Source organism: Sparus aurata, chromosome 10 (assembly GCF_900880675.1).
Source record: "Sparus aurata chromosome 10, fSpaAur1.1, whole genome shotgun sequence".
Classification (NCBI taxonomy): Eukaryota; Metazoa; Chordata; class Actinopteri; order Spariformes; family Sparidae; genus Sparus; species Sparus aurata.
In genome coordinates, this window is record NC_044196.1 from 25,633,386 (window position 1) to 25,653,930 (window position 20,545).

A 20,545-nucleotide genomic window follows, 5' to 3' on the forward strand; every position below is an offset into this window, starting at 1 on the left:
AACTGATAAGCTGCTTGAGCTCATTAATTATACTTTACTTTATCAATGACTATCAGCAGCACAATCCAGCATAAATGTCAATATTAAAGTCTTTGTTACCAGTGGAGTCTTTGAGCAGAACCAAGAACTGAACCCTACTCCTTTGTCTTTCTGCTGAGACCCATTCAGTGGCTCAAGGTGCTCCCATTTCAGGAGCATCATAGGAACTGTAGTTTGTTTTCAGGTTCCCTTGTTTTTTCACTTCAACATTAGTCTTTGTCTGTAAGATGTGACAACAGAAAATCTGATAAAGTTTTCTGATTGTCATTTATATTTTGTCTGTTATTGTAAGATCTTAATGCAGCAGCTGTACTGCTCTGTGCAATCTCATTAAACTATTACCTAAGTTAAGTCTTTACTTTGTGCTTTTTTACACTTCTACTTTGGAAAATATTAAAGCAGGTAGGAGTAGGAGTTGAATGACAAGCTGATGAGTACCTGATAAGGCTTTTTAAAAACTGTCCTTGGTCACATGTGTACCTTTCACCTTTAACTTCAACTCAACCTAACTATAAGTCTCCGGCAAACTCTTCCCTGAATCTGATTGGTCAAGTTTGGGAGGCGTTGTTCGTACTCGCTCTCGATTGGCTCAAAGTGCTCGCTGCTGCCATCAGGGTTGAGCATCCCTTCAGCGTGTGTTACAAGGAGGTTTTACCTGCAGTTGTTCATAGTGAAAATGGCGAGCTGGTGTGTACGAGCAGTGAGACAGAGCTACTCTCTTGTAGCTTCGCCTGCGCTAACAAGGTAACAGACATAATTATTAATCACGGACTTTTCGAAACCAAATATGGCGGTTAAACCAACGTTAGGCTTGGTTTGGCAGGAAGAGGAGTTGGGAACGATGGCAGTAGCCAGCTAGCAACGTTAGCTTTCATAACCGACCGTGGTCCTTAATGTTGACCTTTATGTGAGTAATAGTTACAGACATAAACTGACTATTGAGACATTTTGTGTGTTGGGGTGATCTGTCTCAAACTGCTCAGCCACATCGGCGAATTAGTGCCATTGTTAGCATGTCATTACTAGAAACAGGATGATGACATAATGTGACATATCTGAATGTAGAGGAGGGGGCTGTAGTTTAGTTCGCTAAGCTAACTTTCGGGCTGCTATGTGGATATGTGTCTGTCTTATATTATTATTATTATTATTATTATTATTATTATTATTATTATTATTATTATTGTTTGTTTTATGTGAGCTGAAGTTCGTTGTATGATGCGTTGTCTTCCGTTATTGTGACCTGTCTTTCTTGACTCAAGAGAATGCCAAACCAAACTCCATTCATAAATCGGCAAATTTTAGCTTGGTTTCTTTTTTAGTCATTTCAGTTTCTCGTTTGTCGTGAGTCTCGTTTTGCCTAAACCATCATGCATAGATAAATAAATAATTTGTGAATTGAGTTTTGCGTCATATATCCTCACTACTGTATTGGCTATGAGATGATGAAATAGTTACTTTACAATTCCCAGGGATTCCATCAAGTAAAGGTGGACGTTAATCATCGAATGACATATAGGGTAGCTGTATAACAAGCTTAGTAGGTGCTGCTGGTAGTTTGACAATTGGCAGTTGTGTAAATTAGGCTGTCTGATACTATCAATTAGCAAGTCTGGACCAAGAACCAGAATACCCCAACTTGCGGGGAATAAGTAAAATAACATGTACAGTAGTTAGATATGGGTTTAGATACGGTCAATATCTATATTTAAGAGACAGGAACCACGTAAGATTGACAATTTCTGCTGAAAGAAAACACTCACACAATTGATCAGCTATCAAAATGGCAGATTTCCTCCTAGTCAGCCAACTGTTCAATTAATTGACTATTCATTTTCATTCTAGGAAGTATATCTTAACAAATGCTGAAGTATAATGTGTAACCTCAGTCATGGCTCATGTAAGCCTGAACAGTGAGACCTACATTTGTGGTCAGGTGATTCACGGTGTCAGAACATAATTAAGACAGGCAAGTGAGCAGCCACCAGCACTTACACGTGACTTACTGTGTGCTTTTTGTCTTTCCCACAGAGCATCTCCGCGATTGTTATGTACTGCCACCCAGCAGAAGAATGGCGACAGGTCAGAGGAGGAGGCTGAAAAGCCCGAGCAGAGTGCAGCAGAGAAAGGCCTGATAGAGGAGAAGAGCCAGCTGGAGGAGCAGCTCAAGGAGATGACAGTAAGAGTACTGAGAGGGACACTTACAGTTTAGTAGAGTTGAGCAAGCAGAGAGAACCATTGCCTCTCCTTTGACTGCATCATTCTAACTTTAACCGTAAAATGACAATATTCTGTAACACCTTGGTAGCTGAATGGTTTCTGCACATGCAATATAACCACAACTTTGCCTGTTTGACTCTAGCCAGTGACCTTTTAGCATGCCATGACCTTATCTCTCCTCCCCCATTTCCTGTGTGCCTCTTCACCTAATTCTGTCTATTAAAGACAAAAAAAGGCCCCAAAATATCTTTATAAAGTGATAATTGTCTGAACAATTTGACACATTAAGCATTTTTTTGTTACCATTACTATCTGTAACTATTAAGTCAGAGTAACAAGCCAAACTGAGACAGTGTTTATTTTGGTCAAATAAAAGCTTTCTGTGTAATTGCTTCTACAGATATCAACGGTAGATTGTCTTTATTAACATTGTGGGTGAAAAAAAAACTTGTTAAAGTTGTAGTTATGTTCTGGATGTATCCTCTTTTGCAACCTCTCACTGTTTATTTAATCAGAAAACTATTGACAGATAAATCATAGTAAAGTATAGGATAATAAAAGTGACTGCATACAACAAATAGTATTATTTGTGAATAGAGTAAGTCTTTACAACAATTTAAGTTTCAACATTGTGTTCCATTTTTATCAGTGTCATATTTACAAAAGTACTAAACACATGTGGTTACCAATTACTGTAGTTGGTAGTCCAGAGCTTCATTGCATGATAATTGATAATCTTGTGTTTTTAACCCATGATTCACTGTTGCTACCATCTTTACAGGAAAAGTACAAGCGAGCCTTAGCAGACACAGAGAACCTCAGGACGAGGAGTCAGAAGATGATAGAAGATGCAAAAATATACGGTAATGACAAGTGTTCCACATTTCAATACGTTCCACATGAGCTTTACCATGCTGCTAAATGTAATCTCTGTGGTCTCAATAAAAATGTCTACAGTTGCGTGTTCCAACCAGGAGATGCCACTACAGGGCAACTTTAGATGTTTGGTTAAATTGTGTGACTTCAATAAGTGGTTTATCAGTTGGTGTAGTTAACTTGTATTTGCACCGGGAATTGTTTAAATACAAGAATATCCCTGATTTTTAGAATTTAGCTTATGAGACCTTTACCAATTTGAAAATGCATGCATAACATGCTTTCTAATATTAAAAGTTTTTTTATTCTACATTTACTGTCCGATATCAACTCTGTCATAATTCTGACAACAGCTATATACATTATTAAAACAGCTTCACATGTGTATGAGGCTGGCCTCTACCATACCAGCCCAGATCTAAAATCCTGGCAGGTAAAGCTGCTCTCACTTCTCTTACTGAACAAGAGAAAGTTGGGGAATGGGATATCAGAGAAAGACTGTTCAGTTTTTTTCAAGATGTGTTAAGATTGAATACCCCTGACGTAGAGTTAAGTTTTCTGGCTTTTAGGTGTCATCATGTCGAAACCTGAGCAACCAGACAGTGTAGATGCATGAAAATAATAATGCAAAGTCAGAGATTTAAAACATGCTGAATAATGTTCTAATTTCCTTCCATCACCAGGGATCCAGGGCTTTTGTAAGGACCTGCTGGAGGTGGCCGACATCCTGGAGAAGGCCACAGAGAGCGTGCCCAAGGAGGAGGTGACGAACAAAAACCCTCACCTGAAGAACCTGTACGATGGCCTGGTGTTGACCGAGGTCCAGATCCAGAAGGTGTTCACAAAGCATGGCCTGGTCAAGCTCAACCCTGAAGGCCAGAAGTTCGACCCCTACGAGCACGAGGCTCTCTTCCACGCCCCAGTGGAGGGCAAGGAGCCTGGCAGCGTCGCCATAGTAACCAAAGTGGGATACAAGCTTCATGGACGCACCCTCAGACCAGCATTAGTGGGCGTCGCCAAAGCCCCCTAGAAATGATGATGTAGCTGTGACAAAGTGGGATTTGTTTTGGTGGCTGGGCAGTGGATGACTTCAGATTCAGCAGACCCACAAGGCTGTCCTCACACTACCCCCACCCTTAGGTACCTCAAAGAGACTGGGACCCAACTCAACTGAACCTTGTATCTGGACCAGATTTTAACAGATACATCACACTTTGTCTGGCACAGGACAGTCTTTACAGTAATATTTCAGTTTGTCATCCGTCATGTGAGTAAGTTACTGTTTGAGGCTTACCTATCTCCTCACACAACCATCCATCCTAACTGGAAGAGAAGCATGTGAAACATGATATTTCTCCAAAAGTTCAACAGACAAATCATAAACCCCTGGAGTTACAAGACTCCTTTTGGTGAGCTATAATGTAAAATCCATCCACACATTGAGTTGTGCTGATCCTGAACTGGTGGTATTCTGGACTTTTCTTTAAGGCCCCTTGACTCCTCACTTGTATTTTTTTGTGAGTCTTTAATTCAGTTTGTGAGAAGAAGCAAGGAACAGGACATGACGATTTAAAACAAAGATCTGCAATGTTACTTTGTACTGAGTTTCTGGCTTCCCAGTCTTGATGACAAAGACATATTTCTATAGTTCCTCTGATTGTGATCAAGCTCTGGTGAGCCAGCCTCAGACATTGTTATGTCCATATGTTAAAAGTCAAAGATGTGACAGCTTAATCTGTAAACCATTAAAATAATTATATGTAAGGATTATTGTCCGAGCTGGCACAGCATCAGAATAAATTGATCAAGTTTGAAAGACATATTGGTGTGGTGTTTGTATTACATTCATCTTGAAATACAATTTTTAAAGTTCCCCTGCAGTTGAACTGTACTTCTTCTTGTTCCTACAGTTGAATGTTTTGAGCTTCATTGTGTAGAATTATGAATGTTTGACACTAGATGTCTTGCTCAAATTGTAAATTTTCTGTGTACACACTGAACAGATTTTAAGAGGCGGGCCTACAAGCTTGATTTGTTATGACACTAATAGTTTGGAAACCAATACCCACATAACATAACCACAACAAGTGTCAGTATTTACACTACTAGTGCAAAAGCTTTAGAAAAGACAAGAACAATATGTTTAGCATGCTGGCTAGCATGCATGCTTTGCAACAGCTGACATGTAGTCTTTTGACAGGTTTAATATCTCCTTTAGCTTCACACAATTGCAAATGGTTGAAGTGGAAACAGGACTATTTAGAATTGTAGAGTATTTGCACTTTTAATACATCTCCATACATACCTTGTCATGTGCAGCAACAAAGTAAGAGGACAACAGAACAGCTCGATAACAAGATTAGAGACAGCTAAACAGCATGCCATCACCATAACCAACGCTTCAGAAAATGCTTCTTTGTAATCACATTTTTTTTTATTACAAAAGCTATTAAAAAAAAAAAAATTAGCATGACACAAAATACTGTACATTTAACAGGTCATCAATTATAGTTTCTTTTCCAATTTATCTTACAAAATTATTTACACTTGGTGACATAACATAAGAAACCCCCCCCCCTTACAAAACATATTCATTCACTGGGAAAGAAAAAGATTGCCATATTTTTCTTAGACAATTACACCAAAACACACCACTTTGAAACAATGTGGATCATTTGGTTGCACTTGCAGAACGACAGCACAATGTCAAAATCTGGAGAAATAAAAATCACTAGGCTACTTAAAGGAAGAAACATTCAAACTAAGGAGAACCATCAATTGCAACTGACAGTTTAAGGTCATTACTGTTTGGTTTTTAAGGTAGTGCCTATCACAACAGAGCAACCACCACTTGTCACTTGCATGTCATCCCAAAAAGACCAATATGGGGCAAAGAATATGAATCTAGCACACATGCCATTGTATTCACATGCTTTCCTTAGCTGTAATTTGAGAGCTTCTGTTCCGGCTGTGAAATGACAGTTGATTCAAGAGTTTAATTTATATTTAAATAGCGCAGTAGCCACTGCTCAGCTCAGCTGGTAGGAAAGAAAAGCAAGAAAATGACTCACCAGTGCTGCTCTCATGGCTCAGCCTCCCAGACAAAGTGTAGTGACTCTGAAAAACTAATGATAGGCTGCAGGTAACACCTGGTTTGACACACCATCTGGGAAGCTGTGTGCATGTGATATGGTCAACCCCAGTGCTAGTGTTTGGTGTTAGGTCTGTGGCATCTAATGAAGTGAGGAGTAACACTGGCCAAAAAAATTAAAGGATAAAGAGGTGTAATGTCAGCCCATCATGCATACACAAAAAACGATAATTAGTACAAGTGCAATTATGGCCTTTCCTTACACATTCTGCTTCTTTACCTGTACTGAACCATATAGACACATTTAAATCTGAGCTGAACTTCACTTCTATAAAAAATAAAAACATTTTGGGCCAAATTCAAAGCAGCACTTCAAAAAAAGAAGAGTTTATCCTCAATGCTCATTTCTGTTGACGCATTAAAACGTAAATACAAATGAGATCCCAACCAATACAGGATTTTAAGGCCTATTCTTATTTTCTCACATTGGATACTAGTATCATACATAATCTCGCTATTTTATAACAATGTTTGTATGGGGATGACATATTTTTGTAGTCGGCATCACCCTGCAAAACAGTGTCAGAGAGAACTTATATGTCGAACATTCATACATTGGGAGGCAAGCCCTGACAATTATATGTACCAAGCAGGATTTCTTACTCTCTAGCGGGCCAACAATGTTATGAAAACACTGTTTCTTATCTATCTCTTTAAAATATTCGTTGGCATTTCTGTACTGACTTTTTACTTACTGGACATGTGTGCCAGTACTGATGTATCAGTGACATGCTAACATCAGCAGATACATCAGCACGGCTGATCAATCCGTTTCGCTCTATGTCAACCTGTATCTGTTGGACTTACAAATTGCATTCAGGCAGCTAGTGCTCAGTCCAAGGAAAGCTAAATGATGGTCAAACCCTTGCTGCTTTTATCTTTTCATTCCCTTATAGGCAGTGAGCAAGGATCAAAATGGTTAAAGAGGTGAGAAGTTGCTGACTTTCTACAAAAAGGCGGCGTTAAAATGTTTTAAGCTTTAACACAGCTGAACAAATTTTTAATTTGAGAGATCCTGAAAATACAACTTCAAGTACAGCTACAACAGTGATAATTTCTGTCACACATCAATGCCATGCTGGCAAACATTTACCCAACAAATTTCTACTCTTCTTACCCTTTCTTTTTAGCATGAAATGACTTTGCGGTTTAGCATTTCTCCATGTACATCTTCAGTGAGCCTGCTGGCATAACACTAAAATATCTCTGCAACTACACAATACTTGTTAGGATTGTGGTTATCATCACGTAGTAAGAATACGGACACAGAGCACTTTGAACCCAAAGCATTGGTTTTCACCCCTGTCCCATTCCAAATAGAAAAATAAATGCTTGTTTTTTGTTCCTAGCCCTGGTATGAAAATAAATGTTTTCTTCAGCGGCCATCCAAGTTCTTTGCAATGTACATATTCACATGGTCATCTTTGAAAGAATTGGTGACAGCCAGTTCTGCCAATGGAGCTATCTGCAACCATAAACTTATTACTTCCTGATCACAGATGGCTAGCTATGAGGCGTCTCGGGATATCCAGCCACTTTCTGTGAGAAAGGTGAGAATGCGCTTCTTGAGGACCTTGTCAAGGTAGCTGGGCAGCCGGCTCTTGGCCGGGATACCTTGCCTTTTCTGCAGATGATCTTTGATGATGATGGTTTTGACAGTCAGGTAGCGTGCTGGGCTGAGGTTTAAAGAATTACACAGCACCTTCTCCCTGTCTGACAGCAGGTCAAAGCCTGTCAGATTCTCTATGGCTGCAAACTCACTGTCTTTGCCCTCTTCTTTGATCCCTCCTCCAACGCCTAACCCTCCAGAGACGCCTCCTCCTCCAGCCCCACCCCCTCCTCCCATCCCAGAGCAGAGCCCACCCGCTCCTCCGCTGCCCCGTTTAGAAGTAACTACACTTTTGTTCTCCTTGCGTTTCTCCCGTTTGTGACGTGCTGCTTCATATTCAGCAGACTCTTCCAGGCGAGTGATGCCATTGCGGCGGTAGCGCTGCAGCTCACGGACCTTGGCCCTCAGCACACGCTCTTTATGCATGTTCTCAAAAAAGTCTTCAAATTCTCGATGGGCCATGAACTGGCAGAGCCCCCGCAGCCTAACCCGCTGCTCCTTCTCCTCCTTAGTGATCTTTCTTTTGGGTGTACTCGGAACAGGACCTGATCCTGTTCCTGTCGTGGAGCCTGATCCAACCATGCCACCACCAGGTCCTGCCCCACCCACACTACCAGCAGCACCTATGATTCCCAGTGGTCCTGGTTTCTCCTTCTCCTTGTCTTTCTTGTCTCGGCCCAGGAATGCAGGCACCAGGTTGTAGTCTCGGGCGATGTTCTTGCGTCGCTGCCGTTCTCGGAGCTTACGCACATACATATCCACATGAGCACGTTTCATTTCAATTTCCACATCCTCATCATCGTAGTTCACAGACAGCCCACTGATAAGCTTCTCTGCATCCTGGTCATATTCAATCTCATAGTCGTCACGTAGAGGCATGTAGCCCAGTTGCTGCTGCTCAACCAGACTGATATCCAGTGGAGGGAGCGGGGTGGTGAGGCTAGGTGACAGAGGCCCTCCGCTGGGGCAGGTGTGGTCGGTCACCCGGTTTGGAATGCTGTCTGGGATGCAGGCCTTACCGAGATTTCCATGGATGTACATGGTGACATAGTGTTCCATGACTTCCTGAGGAGTTCGGGATGCTCCAACATGAGCAGCCATGTCCTCCTGAAAGACAACACAAACAGGATGTTGTTTTTTATGAGCACAGAGATACACTCCTGGACTAAAATAATTACTGAATGTATCAGACAAATTTACATTTATGAATAATAAATATAAAATAACAGATTAATTAATACTTAAGGTACCTTGGTTGTAAAAAAAAATAATAATAATCAGTGCATTACAGGATGCAGTGTTAAAATTATAAGCTGGTGTTTTCATGAAGCTTACATTTATCAGAAGCTTAAGAATGTGATATACGTTATACATTTATTGGAATAATATACAAAAAGATAGGGTTACTACGGGTTACAACTACAACATGACCAATACTCGATTTTTTGAGGCCGATACGAGTATTAGGAGGTAAAAAACTTCAGGTATCAATTTATCAACCACTATAAACATTTTTGGCACAGATTACGCAAATGTATTAATCAAACAGCAGTGACAAAGATGTGTTACACAGCAATAAACGTTATCATCTGTTAAATATCTTGCCTCTGTTACATATTTTAGTGGGTCTTAAGTGTTTCACAACCACATTTGAAAAACGTCTGTTAATCGGCCAATATGTCCATATTGGAATGTTTAATATCGGTCGGGCGCTACCCAAAAAAAGTTTAATAATAATAATAATAATAATAATAATAATAATAATAATAAATATATATATATATATATATAGTATTAATTATATATATATATCACATAGTAAATGATATATAATATATATATATATATATATATGAAGTATATATATATATACTATAGATCTATTATATAATACATACTATATATTCTATATAATATATATATATATATATATACCCATTATATATATATATATATAGTATATATATATATATAGATAGATAATATACTATAATAAAATAGTAGAATATTGTATATACACATATAAAATATATATATATACTATCTATATATAGATATATATATATACACTATCTATATACATCATCTATATATATATTATATATATAGAATATATATATAATATATATATATATATAAATATATATATATATATATATATATATATATATATATATACATATAAATATACATATAAATATAACACAAAGATGTGTTACACAGCAATAAATATATATAAACACACACACACACATATATATAACCGTAACCCTACGGATATATATATATATATATATATATATATATATATATAGATAGATATATATATATAGATATATATATATATACATATATATATATATACATATATATATATATATATATCTATATATATATATATATATATATATATATATTATATATATATATATCTATATATATATATATATATATGTATATATATATATAGTATATATATATATGTATATATATATATATATATATGTGTGTGTATTTTCCATTACTATTTAGGCTCAGTCGTCCAACTTTCCTGACAGTACGAAGAGAAGATAAATTGTGATAAAGGTCAGTAACTTTACCCTAACCTAACATTATTGCTACTAACGCTAGCAACTTCAGTCGTGACATTTACTACGCACAACAAACACAACTACTGTTAAGAGTTATGTGATGTATTGTGGAATTAAATAAAGTTACTTTAAAAAACTACTTACCCAATTTCCAAATCCATACTGCTCGATAGCATCGAGTAGCGACTGCTCTTCCCTGCTGGTCCATCCTCCCTCTGCCTCGGGACCCCAGAGAGAGAACCGACCGCCGTCGACCTGCTGGTAGCCGTGCCATCTCCGGTGATTACCAATTTCTGCGCCCGCCGAGAAGCACTCCGGACACAGCTCGATATCGGGGCAGTCGGTGCAGCGAAGCCGCAGGTTTGTAACATCTGCAAGGCAGTTCACGCAGTACTTCTTCCCCAGGTCGGCCATGTTGCCTGGCTCCTGCTTCTTGTTGTTGGAGGCAGATCGTCGCGCCTGCGCACCACCAGCCTCGCCGCGCGACCTACTCACATCCTGCTTGTTAATATTAATGAGGAAGGGTCAGGCCGCCTCTGATTGGCTCCCGACCCCAGTTTCCAGGACAACCGAAACAAAACGAATAGTTTGACCGACTAACTAAGGGCACGGATCCTGTATCTGCAGACTAATTGAAATATACTTTTGGTAAGTTGTTTTTTTCTTTATTGAAAAAATGAAGGGAGACGTGAAGAATGAAACGGATAGGGGAGTTTCAGCAGATTCACCAGACATTTCTCCTCCAACTGTTAATGGACCTGAAAGTGTCCCGGCTGAAATATTTGCATCAGATCCTGATGAAGAAAATAATGGAAGTATGAAAGCCGCTGAAGAGGCCCTTTTTGTTGAAGAAGCAGCCACCTCTGGGCCAGAAGAGAACAGTGGAAACGAGCTCCCCAGTATGGACAACATCACAAGTGAAGACTTGGCTTTGAAGATAAAGGAAGACAATAAACAGTTAATGTCCCATGAAGAGAGTGTCATTTTTGAGATCAACAGCAATGATGATGATGAACATCACAGACTGCACCTTGACACCCCGGAGAGAGAGAACATAAGTCCTTCGGAGGTGGAGGAAGACAAGGCCGAATATAAGGAACTCACTGCTGCTCCTGCAGACGGTGACGATATCAACTATAAAGAATATATGCAGCTCCTCCAGGAGCTGTGTGAGGAGAGGGACAAAGCCAGCCTACGCAGCAGCCAGCTACAGATGAAGCTGGCAGAGTACTTCCACAAGAAGGCAGGGGATGACACCCAACTGGAGAGGGAGCTGCCCATGTCAGAGCAGCTACATGAGTATGAGAAGCACATTAAGACCCTGACTGAGCTAAAGACCCAGCTCACCACTGACTCAGAGACAGCTGAACATCAGGCAGAGGAGCTGAGCTTACAGGCCCAAGAGAAGCTGGACAAGGTTGGTGTTATTGTTTGGACTTGTGCAAAGTAAAAAGAAGCAAAAAAACTACAACATTTTTGTTAAATGTACTACAAAAACCTTTTAACTGGTTGAAATGAATGAAAATGAAATTAAAAGTGCGCTGAGGATGAATTAAGGAGTCTCACAGCCTGAGTAAAGAAGTTGCTCTGCAGTCTGGCGTGAAAGCACAAAAACAAAGTGGGCCACCAGAATCAACAGTTCCCTGTAGTAACTTTAAACATGATCATGAAATATCACAAAACAAGCTGAAATAGAATAAAATAAAGACATATAAACAGTATTGGAACTGGAGGAACATTAATTCAAGGGTTATTTAAGGTGTAGTGTTATGTATATTAAATGTCTGAATTCCAAACTCTATACTAATTACACATTGGTTGTGTAACTTTTGTTGTGTAATAAGTTAACACCATTTTGTCTTGATTCTGGCCATCCCTGTGGACAAAAGTGACCTCCTCCTGTGGTAAGGATCTTGATCTGGTTGGTGTAAGATGTGGTTTATTTTTTGTTTTTTTGTGTTTGAAACACAACTATTTGCAGGATGCATGGTGATGAAGTAATGTTTCTAAGATTAAAGCCTGTATTTGACATTGGTTAAACTAAATATACTAGGCTATTTTAAGTGCTGTTTAGCCAGACTACAGAGCAGCTTCACTGCTATGGCTGTTAGACCCATCCTCAGCACTCTGCCATAACAAAATAATATCAGTTTTATGATTTATCCAACCCGGATATGTCAGAGTCCAGGCTAGTGACAGGCATTAAGAATAATTATAATAACAATGTAGAAATAGCCAGTCTTCTCAATGAAGGTTTGCTTTCGTAGGTCACATAGAGGCATCAATGTTGAGACTGTTTCTCACTGGTGGTGAGACATGAGCTGCAGCAATATGTCAAAAAGTGGTATCCTACATGAGCACACAACTTTATGCCCAAGTAGAGTTTTGGTTAGTTAATACAAAATAATTATATCCTTGTCTTGCTTTTCTTACTGCTTTAAAGTTGGTGTGACATAGTTGGTTAAAGCTGATGTCTAGGGTTGCAACTTGCAATAGTATGAGATCACTGTATAATGCATGGCATAAAATATCCAAATTTTGCAGTATACATTAACATTTACATCAACTCTCAGCAAAATGAAAACAGAAGAGTTTTGAACAAACCAGTTATCATTATTTCCCAAAACATTGTTCTGACAGATATAATTATGATAAAAACTTGAAATATATACTATATTTTTCAGGGTACAATAACCATTAATTTCCATATGATGCTATAACTTGAAACTGGTATATTGCTGCAACCCTTGTGATGACCAAAACTTTCCTTTTTAATAATTAGATTTCTGCAACAATTCAGTCTAAATCTCATGACAGTACTGGGGTTTGTTTGTATTGCCAGCACCTTCATTCAAATCTGATGCAACCACACCTACATAATCCTGATGGTTTTTAAAATCTAAAAATGTTATAACCAAGGATGTGTTTTTTATGAGAACTACTTTGAAACCAAGATTAAATGGTTTCCTATCTCTTCAGAAAAGGAATACAAGGGGTCTACACATGCTGCTACACAGTGAGCTAGGTGGATGTGACATGCATACAGAACCATGTTGACACTGCTCTCAGCACTATGCAAACAGAAGAATGCTTCAGGAGCAAACAATTTGCAAATACAACATGGAAGTCTGCCAAAGAAAATTGAAACTTTAAGCCGTGTGTTAACCCAGTGTACCCTGATTGAAACATTTAGCCCTGGTAGACATGGGTCCTTGCATGTATCTTCATATAACTTTACATGTGACAACTTGTTGCCCAATAATCATCTTTGTCCTCAGGTGGAAAATGAATGGAAAGCCTTTGTGGCACTGAAGCAGGATGTATCTGTCACACTGCTAACCCGAAGCCTTGGTAAACAAGCTGCTCAGACCAAAGTGGAGTCAGCCCTGGTAGCAGAGCAGCTTCACCAGGACGAACTGATCAAGCTACGTCACAAGCACCTCAAGCTAAAGATCAGGATTTACAGGCTAGAGGCAGAGCTCCGTGACAGGGAAGAACACGCCAGGGACCCTCTACATCTCCAATTTGAGAAGCTGCAGGCTGAGAGACTGGAGCTCGAAAAACAAGCTGAAAAGCAAAATGAGGAAGCGTTCAAGATGGAGAAAAAGATAAGCAGCAGCTTGGAGGTAAGTTGAAGAATCCACAGGTACCGATTACGTCAAAGAAATTGTAGCTGCATTTCAAAATATGTTGTTTTTTTCTGCTCTACCAGCTTCTGTCAAACATGAAGGAGAAGCTGCTCTGGAGCCAGATGGAGGTCCAGGCCAAGCGAGAGCAGCTAGCTGAAGTGCAGGCTATGGTTGCAAGGAAGAGGAACCTCCTGGCCAGGACAAAACAGGCACGCAACGGCCTGCAGAGATGCAACCTAAAGCTGAAGGAGTGTCGTGGACTGCTGGGGAACAGGGTCTTGCTGCGGGACTTTGAGGAGACTGTGGACGCCTCCAACCAAATTGAGGAGCAACTGGAGAACCTGAAGGGCCAGCAGGCTGAGACTCTCTTCAGCTGTGGCAGATGGAAGAAGAAGCTGGACACAGCCTCATGAGTGAATACAAAAAAAGCCTGATTCAAAAGACAAAGGCCGTCGGGTATAACCATGAGCATCAGGTCTTACAGTTTGTGATTTTATCTGGTGTGTCATCATAGCCACCAGTTTCTGTGTTTAGGCCACTTTACAAGGTTGTAACCTAATCAGGAGGATCCCAAATCATGGTCAGTGTTCCACGTCAGCTAAAATGTCTCTTGGACAAGCTACGGCAGGAGCATGATCACCTGCTATGAGACAGTAAATTTTCGAAAGATGTACAGTGGTGTCCAAAAGGCTGGGATCACCTTAAATATCAAAAAGCTTGAGGGGTCAGAAAGCAAATGATAATAATAATAATATATATTATATACTTTATTTATAAAGCACCCTTAAAAAACTGAGTTTACAAAGTGATTTGACGAAACAAGCAAAAGCAACACTATAGTCCAGGATAAACTCTCAACAGACAAGCCAAACATAAGTAAACCTACTCTAAGATGAGTTAAAACAAGAAGACAGAACAGAAAATGAAAAAAACACAAAAAGACAATATGAGTCATGACAGGTAAAAGTCCTAAAGGCCATAAAATAGGTAAAATCCTAGAAATAAAAAAGAGAGGAAAATAACGCAAAACTAGAGATAAAATAATTTAAAATCAATAACGGACGATGAGAAGATGACATCACATCAGAGGAATTAAGAAGTAATAAAAAGAGTAAAAGCAGTAAAAACAATAAAGGATAACTAACAGGTTAAAAAATTAACTTTCTGATTATTTCCAGGTTTACGTGACAAGACTTTTGACCTTTCTGTAGATACAAGCCACCTAAATATGCAAGCTTTTTTTTTTTAGATCCATGCATCATTCCCAGTTAAATGATTGTAGATGCTGAAAAAACCCCACTTTATCCAGCAATATTAAAGAATATGAGGAAAGAAATTCCTTGAGGCGTCTCTTTATCCAGACCTGCATCAAAAGTGAATGGGTCTATTTCAGGCTGAGACCCGTCCTCCATCCAAATTTTGTTGAAATCCATTCAGTAGTTTTTGTGTAATCTTGCTGACAAACCAACCAACAAACTAAAAAACTGTACGCTGAGGTAATCACAATCAGGCTCCATGCTAAATGAATGGACATCAAGAGTATTTACCCAAGTATTCCTCTAAGTTCTACTTGAGGTGATTGTCTCTGGCACATGGTCTGAACTTATCTGCAGTCATTCCAACTTTTTTGATACCGAGTGCAAATTCAAAACTAATAAAGGGACTGCTGAACACGGTTCCATCAGTTTTTTCTAACCATGAGTCAGTAGATGGCATTACTGTACAATAGTGTATGAAACCTAAGTGAGGAAAATTCATTGAAGGCAAGGCCATTTTGTCCTTCCAGTTCTGTGTAGCCAGCTGTGAGGATGGGGATGAAAAATGGGACCCAAGACGAGTTCTACACCAGCTACTGCATTCTAGCTTTAATTTTTTCCTACTTTTTGGTTACAGAGAAAAAGAGACTAAAGACAAACAATACAAATACACAATACAATGACAATACATTTGATTTTACGACAAAAAGAATGAATTGAGTGAATGTAATACACTTGCTTCAGAGATCATTGCATCACTGACACAACTACTTACAAAGTTCAGGATTCAGGAGATGGATGAACTAAATTAAAAATGATCTTTAAACCAGTGCTGTGCACTTTCAAAACATGTTATGTGGTAATCTAGGGGTTTCATTCCAGTCTTAAATTTGCTGAACTGAATCATCAGGGCCACCCCAATAATATAAAATATCTGAATGACTACATTGGTACTTTCTGAACCGGACCACAATAACAAATGAAGGAGCCTTTGCAGAGCAGCTGACGGTGCTGCCAAGCAACAGTAAACATTATAGCCCTTAATGTTAACGTTAGCTAGCACGCTGCTCTTGACAGAAACTGAAAAAAAATCACATTGAGGTAAGCTTCTTCTGTTGTTTTAATAATAATAATCATACATTTAATTTATAGTGCGCCTTTCAGACTACCCAAGGACACTTACCAATAACTAAGAGACTTAACAACTAAACAAAGGATAAATGGATAAACAAAAAAAATACAATAGGATAAAGAGATAGAAAAGTTGATTGATGGGGCTGGACCTAGAGTTGATTGGCCTTGTTAAAAAGATGGGTTTTTAGGTCTCTTTTGAATATTCTCCAGAGAAGTCTCTTTGCGGATTTCAGCTGAGAGAGCGTTCCAGAGAGTGGGGGCTGGTTTTGGAAGGGAGCCAGGACAGGACTCCATTACAGTAGTCCAGGTGGGAGGTGATGAAGGCATGGATGAGGGTCTCAGCCACAGGTTGGGAGAGGGAGGGAGATGTATTTCAGAGGATAGAAAGCTGATTTTGTGATGGATTTTCTGTGTGATTGAAAGGATACGGTGGAATCGAAGATGACACCCAGGTTGCAGACTTACGTGGATGGGGATATAGAGCAGCCGTCCACGTCCAGGAGAAGTTCTCCAACCTTCTGGAGCAGCGCCTTGGATGCCATAACCATGAGCTCTGTTTTATTAGTGTTAAATTTGAGTAGATTTGATGTCATCCAGAATTTTATATCTCGGAGGCAGTTGACGAGTGACTGTGGGGGTAGCTGGGTGGATGGTTTGGTGCTGAGATATAATTGAGTGTCATCAGCATAGAAGTGAAAGTTGAGACCGTGTTTGCAAATTATCTGACCAAGGGGGAGCATGTAGATGGTGAAGAGGAAGGGTGTCCAAGCACAGAGTCTTGAGGCCTTGGTTGACTGGAGCTGGGGTGGAACTGGAGTCTCCAATGATGGCAAACTGTTTTCTTTTCTCTCACTATAATGCATTGCTACATCGAGTTGTTGCACCACACAAATCTCTAATTTGTAACTAACTACTACTTACTACTATTATTAACTATATTTGATAAAGTGGATTTCAAGAGGAAAAAGCTGAAGAAATAGAGAAATAAATTAATCTTCCACCACCTCAAGTTGTGGAGGATGAGCATCACAAGAAATCCTTTCTTGACTCATCTATATAATTGCATGAACAATTGAAAAATGTTGTATCTAAATATGAAGAGAAACAAAAGGCTTACAAATGGAAGGTTACTCCCTCACACTAAAACTCACCAAATGGGGTGGACGGATTACGGAGTGGGTGGGCCACTCCGTGATCCTTCCACCCCCTGGATCAAAGAGATGTATCAAAATAAGGCTTGTCCCTCAGTTGGCTTGTAGTTCCAGCGCCTCCAGTAGAGTCCTGAACAACAGCTGGGACAAGTCCACACAGGAAGATTATTTATTTTTCAGGGTGACACCGTAGAACAGAAGACAAATAGATACAGACTAAAATGCCTACTTTTTATATTTGCAGCAGTCCACCATATTACCGGATCTGTGGGAAGACCTTGATTGGCATTGACTGTAAATTCTGCATAGCTTTCAAGCTGGAATCACAGTGGCTGATACAGGACAGTGAAGTGATTCCACTTTCATCCACATGGATTGTACATCCTTTGGGTCGACGTTGTTCCAGTTTTCCAAGGGAGCGCAGGGTACGCAAGAGATGGCAAGTGACTCCACTGTGAATATATAAAAGACTTGGCAGCAGTTTCACACTCAATAGACTTTAAGTTGATAAATTACACATACTTGCATGTCATTACACTATCAGTTGATTCTGGTTCCAGATACAGTTCATCTTGACTTGAGTTACTTGACTTTTTTTTCAGAAAACATCCAGTAATTGTGTCACAAAAATAAAGATATTTCCAAATATATGTTTGTTTGTTTGTTTGTTTTGGATGTGGCCCACTTCAGCCTCACCCTCAGACAGCAATTAATTAATGGCACTGTGAGGAGTTTAGAGTTGTAATTAAACAGAATCATGGACACATCAAGTATGTGCATCTGAGAGAAGAAGTAGAAATACTTTTCCACTTCTGCTGCAACTACTACGTGAGTTGTTGCTCAATTGGTATGGTGTTTGGGGCAAATTTACACATGGTTGGCATCAGGACTTTTAGTTGAATTCACTACCTGGAAATAATAAATCTAAAATACACACAGTAGCAAGTCTGATGAAGTCATATTATACGTATAGTAGATGTTAAATAGTTTTAACATCAGTCGAAAGAGTAACTATATCATTAATACAATTTTAACATATCCACCTTTATTAATCGATTATAAAGTCTAGTTACATCCCCACACCATATAATTGTTTAATTTGGGAGCCGGATTCGAAACTGAGCATTCATATTGATGTCAACAAAAATATACACACACTACACCACCACACCACAGGGAATGGTCTGGCATAAAAGGACAGTCTGGAAATTAATGTGTGTTTTGAATTTCATAATGTTGCCACTACCAGGCTTAAACTTACCTACTCCTGAAAGTACCTCTACCAGATCAGGTACGTGTTGCATATGTCCTACTTCTCCTCTCGAACCCACAAGACTTTCTATTCGTGAGATAATTTCAACCCCATCTGGAAGCCCATCATTGCTACCTGTCTTAGCTATAGGTTCAGACTAGTGGCTGCGGGAAGGTTGAGAAATAGAGTCCTATTGGTAGGTCAAATACCAGAAAGTCATTACTGGTGTTACGAACACATGCATCAGGGTATCAGCAAGGAAATGGCCCACATCTGCTGAGCTACAGAAACTGTGAGTATGCTGGCCTCCCTCTTCGGGCTGAAGTAGTTTATCCAGCTAGCCCAAACAATCAAGTATGCCCAAAAAAAGACTCAGAGACCGGACAGGTGGCGTTGTCTCTGACCTTTACTGAGGAACATATCTGGACTGTGAAACTGCAATACAAAATATCCACAAATACAGGTTTTTAAAATGCAACCATTGCAGAATCATAATCATAATGGCTCTCATTTATCAATCTTGCATGAAAACGGGTGCAGATCTGAGCGCAGAATTGGTCTTACGACAGGACACACGTGTGATTTATGAAACATTCGTATCTGACCAATTCCAGCGTACGAATGATCAGGTCTTGATAAATGCGGTGGCTGAATTCGATCGTCATTAACATGTTACGCCCTTAAATATCCTTGGTTCGGAGGCCTCGCCCACTGAGGTCAAACATGGAGAGAAGAAACACTGGAAAGAAGATAAACTTTTCCGAGATGGAGATCGGCATCCTGGCAGCGCCGGCACATCAGAGGCACTCCCTTCACTAATGCAATGTTGTGCAAAACTGACCAGGCCAAAATAATATCGCAGACTTTCTTTGGGGTATACAGCAGCGTTCCCCCTGCTGGTCCGAGACAGAGCTACCTGCCCTTCAGCAACCCGAAGCAGCGCTCCACTGTGACCCGTGTGAGTGTGTGCGCACTACTGAATCTCCGTTCCTGCTCTGTGGCAGGGTTTGCCAGCGGGGTTATTAGGTATTCCGTTAATTAGTTGTCATATTTTATTTTACAAAAAAGTGGTATCAGTAAAACTGTGGGCTTTTTTTTAATTATTTTTTTTTATTTTGTTTTATTCGTTTTAAGAATCCGTTTTGATCTGTTCTAAATATGTGACTGCTTATGCTTAATGACAGCTGAGGTTTGTTTAATAATTATTTTCAGACTCAGACAGATTTTGCTGTGCTGCACGCAAATCCACAGACTCAGATTTGCGTACAGCTCAGACCTGACGTCAGATCTGATCGTAGCTTCCGCTCACGTCCAAATCGATAAATGCTGAAGTTTGCGTGGAAATGGTCGTACGCACGGTTCTCTGCCGTACGTTCGTTTGATATGAGGGCCATTGACTCAGGTAAGTACAGACAACATTTATCAATATGCACAAACAGAGGAAAAGTGAAGTAGAACACTTCAAAATGAATGTAACAACATGAATCAGAACAATATCTGAGCTACATGGTTAACAAGCTAACAGCTGAGCAAATCTGCCTCTTATACATGGATGAATTATTACAATGTACAACATAAAAACGATTGTAATACACAACCAAACCTCACCAAACTTATAAAGCATAAAAACTTACGGA

At 39.5% G+C, this 20,545-nt stretch overlaps 3 protein-coding genes across 4 annotated transcripts; 2 read left to right on the plus strand and 1 right to left on the minus strand.

Moving 5' to 3' along the window:
• The first annotated feature begins 648 nt into the window (after positions 1 to 648).
• grpel1 (GrpE-like 1, mitochondrial) lies at positions 649 to 4,955 on the plus strand. Its single transcript, XM_030431994.1, has 4 exons — positions 649 to 783; positions 2,071 to 2,218; positions 3,041 to 3,122; positions 3,819 to 4,955. Exons 1-4 carry the CDS (start codon positions 716 to 718, stop codon positions 4,163 to 4,165), a joined length of 645 nt encoding a protein of 214 aa, XP_030287854.1. The 5' UTR covers positions 649 to 715; the 3' UTR covers positions 4,166 to 4,955.
• Positions 4,956 to 5,348: 393 nt separating this feature from the next.
• Positions 5,349 to 10,982, minus strand: tada2b (transcriptional adaptor 2B). The gene is made up of 2 exons (XM_030431463.1): positions 10,631 to 10,982; positions 5,349 to 9,002 (listed from the first exon to the last, which is right to left on the minus strand). The coding sequence occupies exons 1-2, from the start codon at positions 10,898 to 10,900 to the stop codon at positions 7,794 to 7,796; spliced, it is 1,479 nt and encodes a 492-aa protein (XP_030287323.1). The 5' UTR covers positions 10,901 to 10,982; the 3' UTR covers positions 5,349 to 7,793.
• A 36-nt stretch (positions 10,983 to 11,018) lies between these two features.
• Positions 11,019 to 18,304, plus strand: cfap184 (cilia and flagella associated protein 184). Of its 2 annotated transcripts, XM_030431465.1 has the most exons (4): positions 11,019 to 11,903; positions 13,765 to 14,112; positions 14,199 to 14,571; positions 17,901 to 18,304. In XM_030431465.1, exons 1-3 carry the CDS (start codon positions 11,163 to 11,165, stop codon positions 14,526 to 14,528), a joined length of 1,419 nt encoding a protein of 472 aa, XP_030287325.1. In that variant the 5' UTR covers positions 11,019 to 11,162; the 3' UTR covers positions 14,529 to 14,571; positions 17,901 to 18,304. The 2 variants fall into 2 exon arrangements, with proteins under 2 accessions (XP_030287325.1, XP_030287324.1); XM_030431464.1 differs by having other exon boundaries at positions 14,199 to 18,304.
• The last annotated feature ends 2,241 nt before the right edge of the window (positions 18,305 to 20,545 follow it).

Coding starts and splice junctions, on each gene's coding strand:
- grpel1 (XM_030431994.1), top strand. CDS start 716: ATGGCGAGCTGGTGTGTACGAGCAGTGAGACAGAGCTACTCTCTTGTA. Junction 2,219..3,040: donor AGCAGCTCAAGGAGATGACA/GTAAGAGTACTG, acceptor CCATCTTTACAG/GAAAAGTACAAGCGAGCCTT. Junction 3,123..3,818: donor AGAAGATGCAAAAATATACG/GTAATGACAAGT, acceptor TTCCATCACCAG/GGATCCAGGGCTTTTGTAAG.
- tada2b (XM_030431463.1), bottom strand. CDS start 10,900: ATGGCCGACCTGGGGAAGAAGTACTGCGTGAACTGCCTTGCAGATGTT. Junction 9,003..10,630: donor AGTATGGATTTGGAAATTGG/GTAAGTAGTTTT, acceptor GTTGTCTTTCAG/GAGGACATGGCTGCTCATGT.
- cfap184 (XM_030431464.1), top strand. CDS start 11,163: ATGAAGGGAGACGTGAAGAATGAAACGGATAGGGGAGTTTCAGCAGAT. Junction 11,904..13,764: donor CCCAAGAGAAGCTGGACAAG/GTTGGTGTTATT, acceptor CTTTGTCCTCAG/GTGGAAAATGAATGGAAAGC. Junction 14,113..14,198: donor AGATAAGCAGCAGCTTGGAG/GTAAGTTGAAGA, acceptor CTGCTCTACCAG/CTTCTGTCAAACATGAAGGA.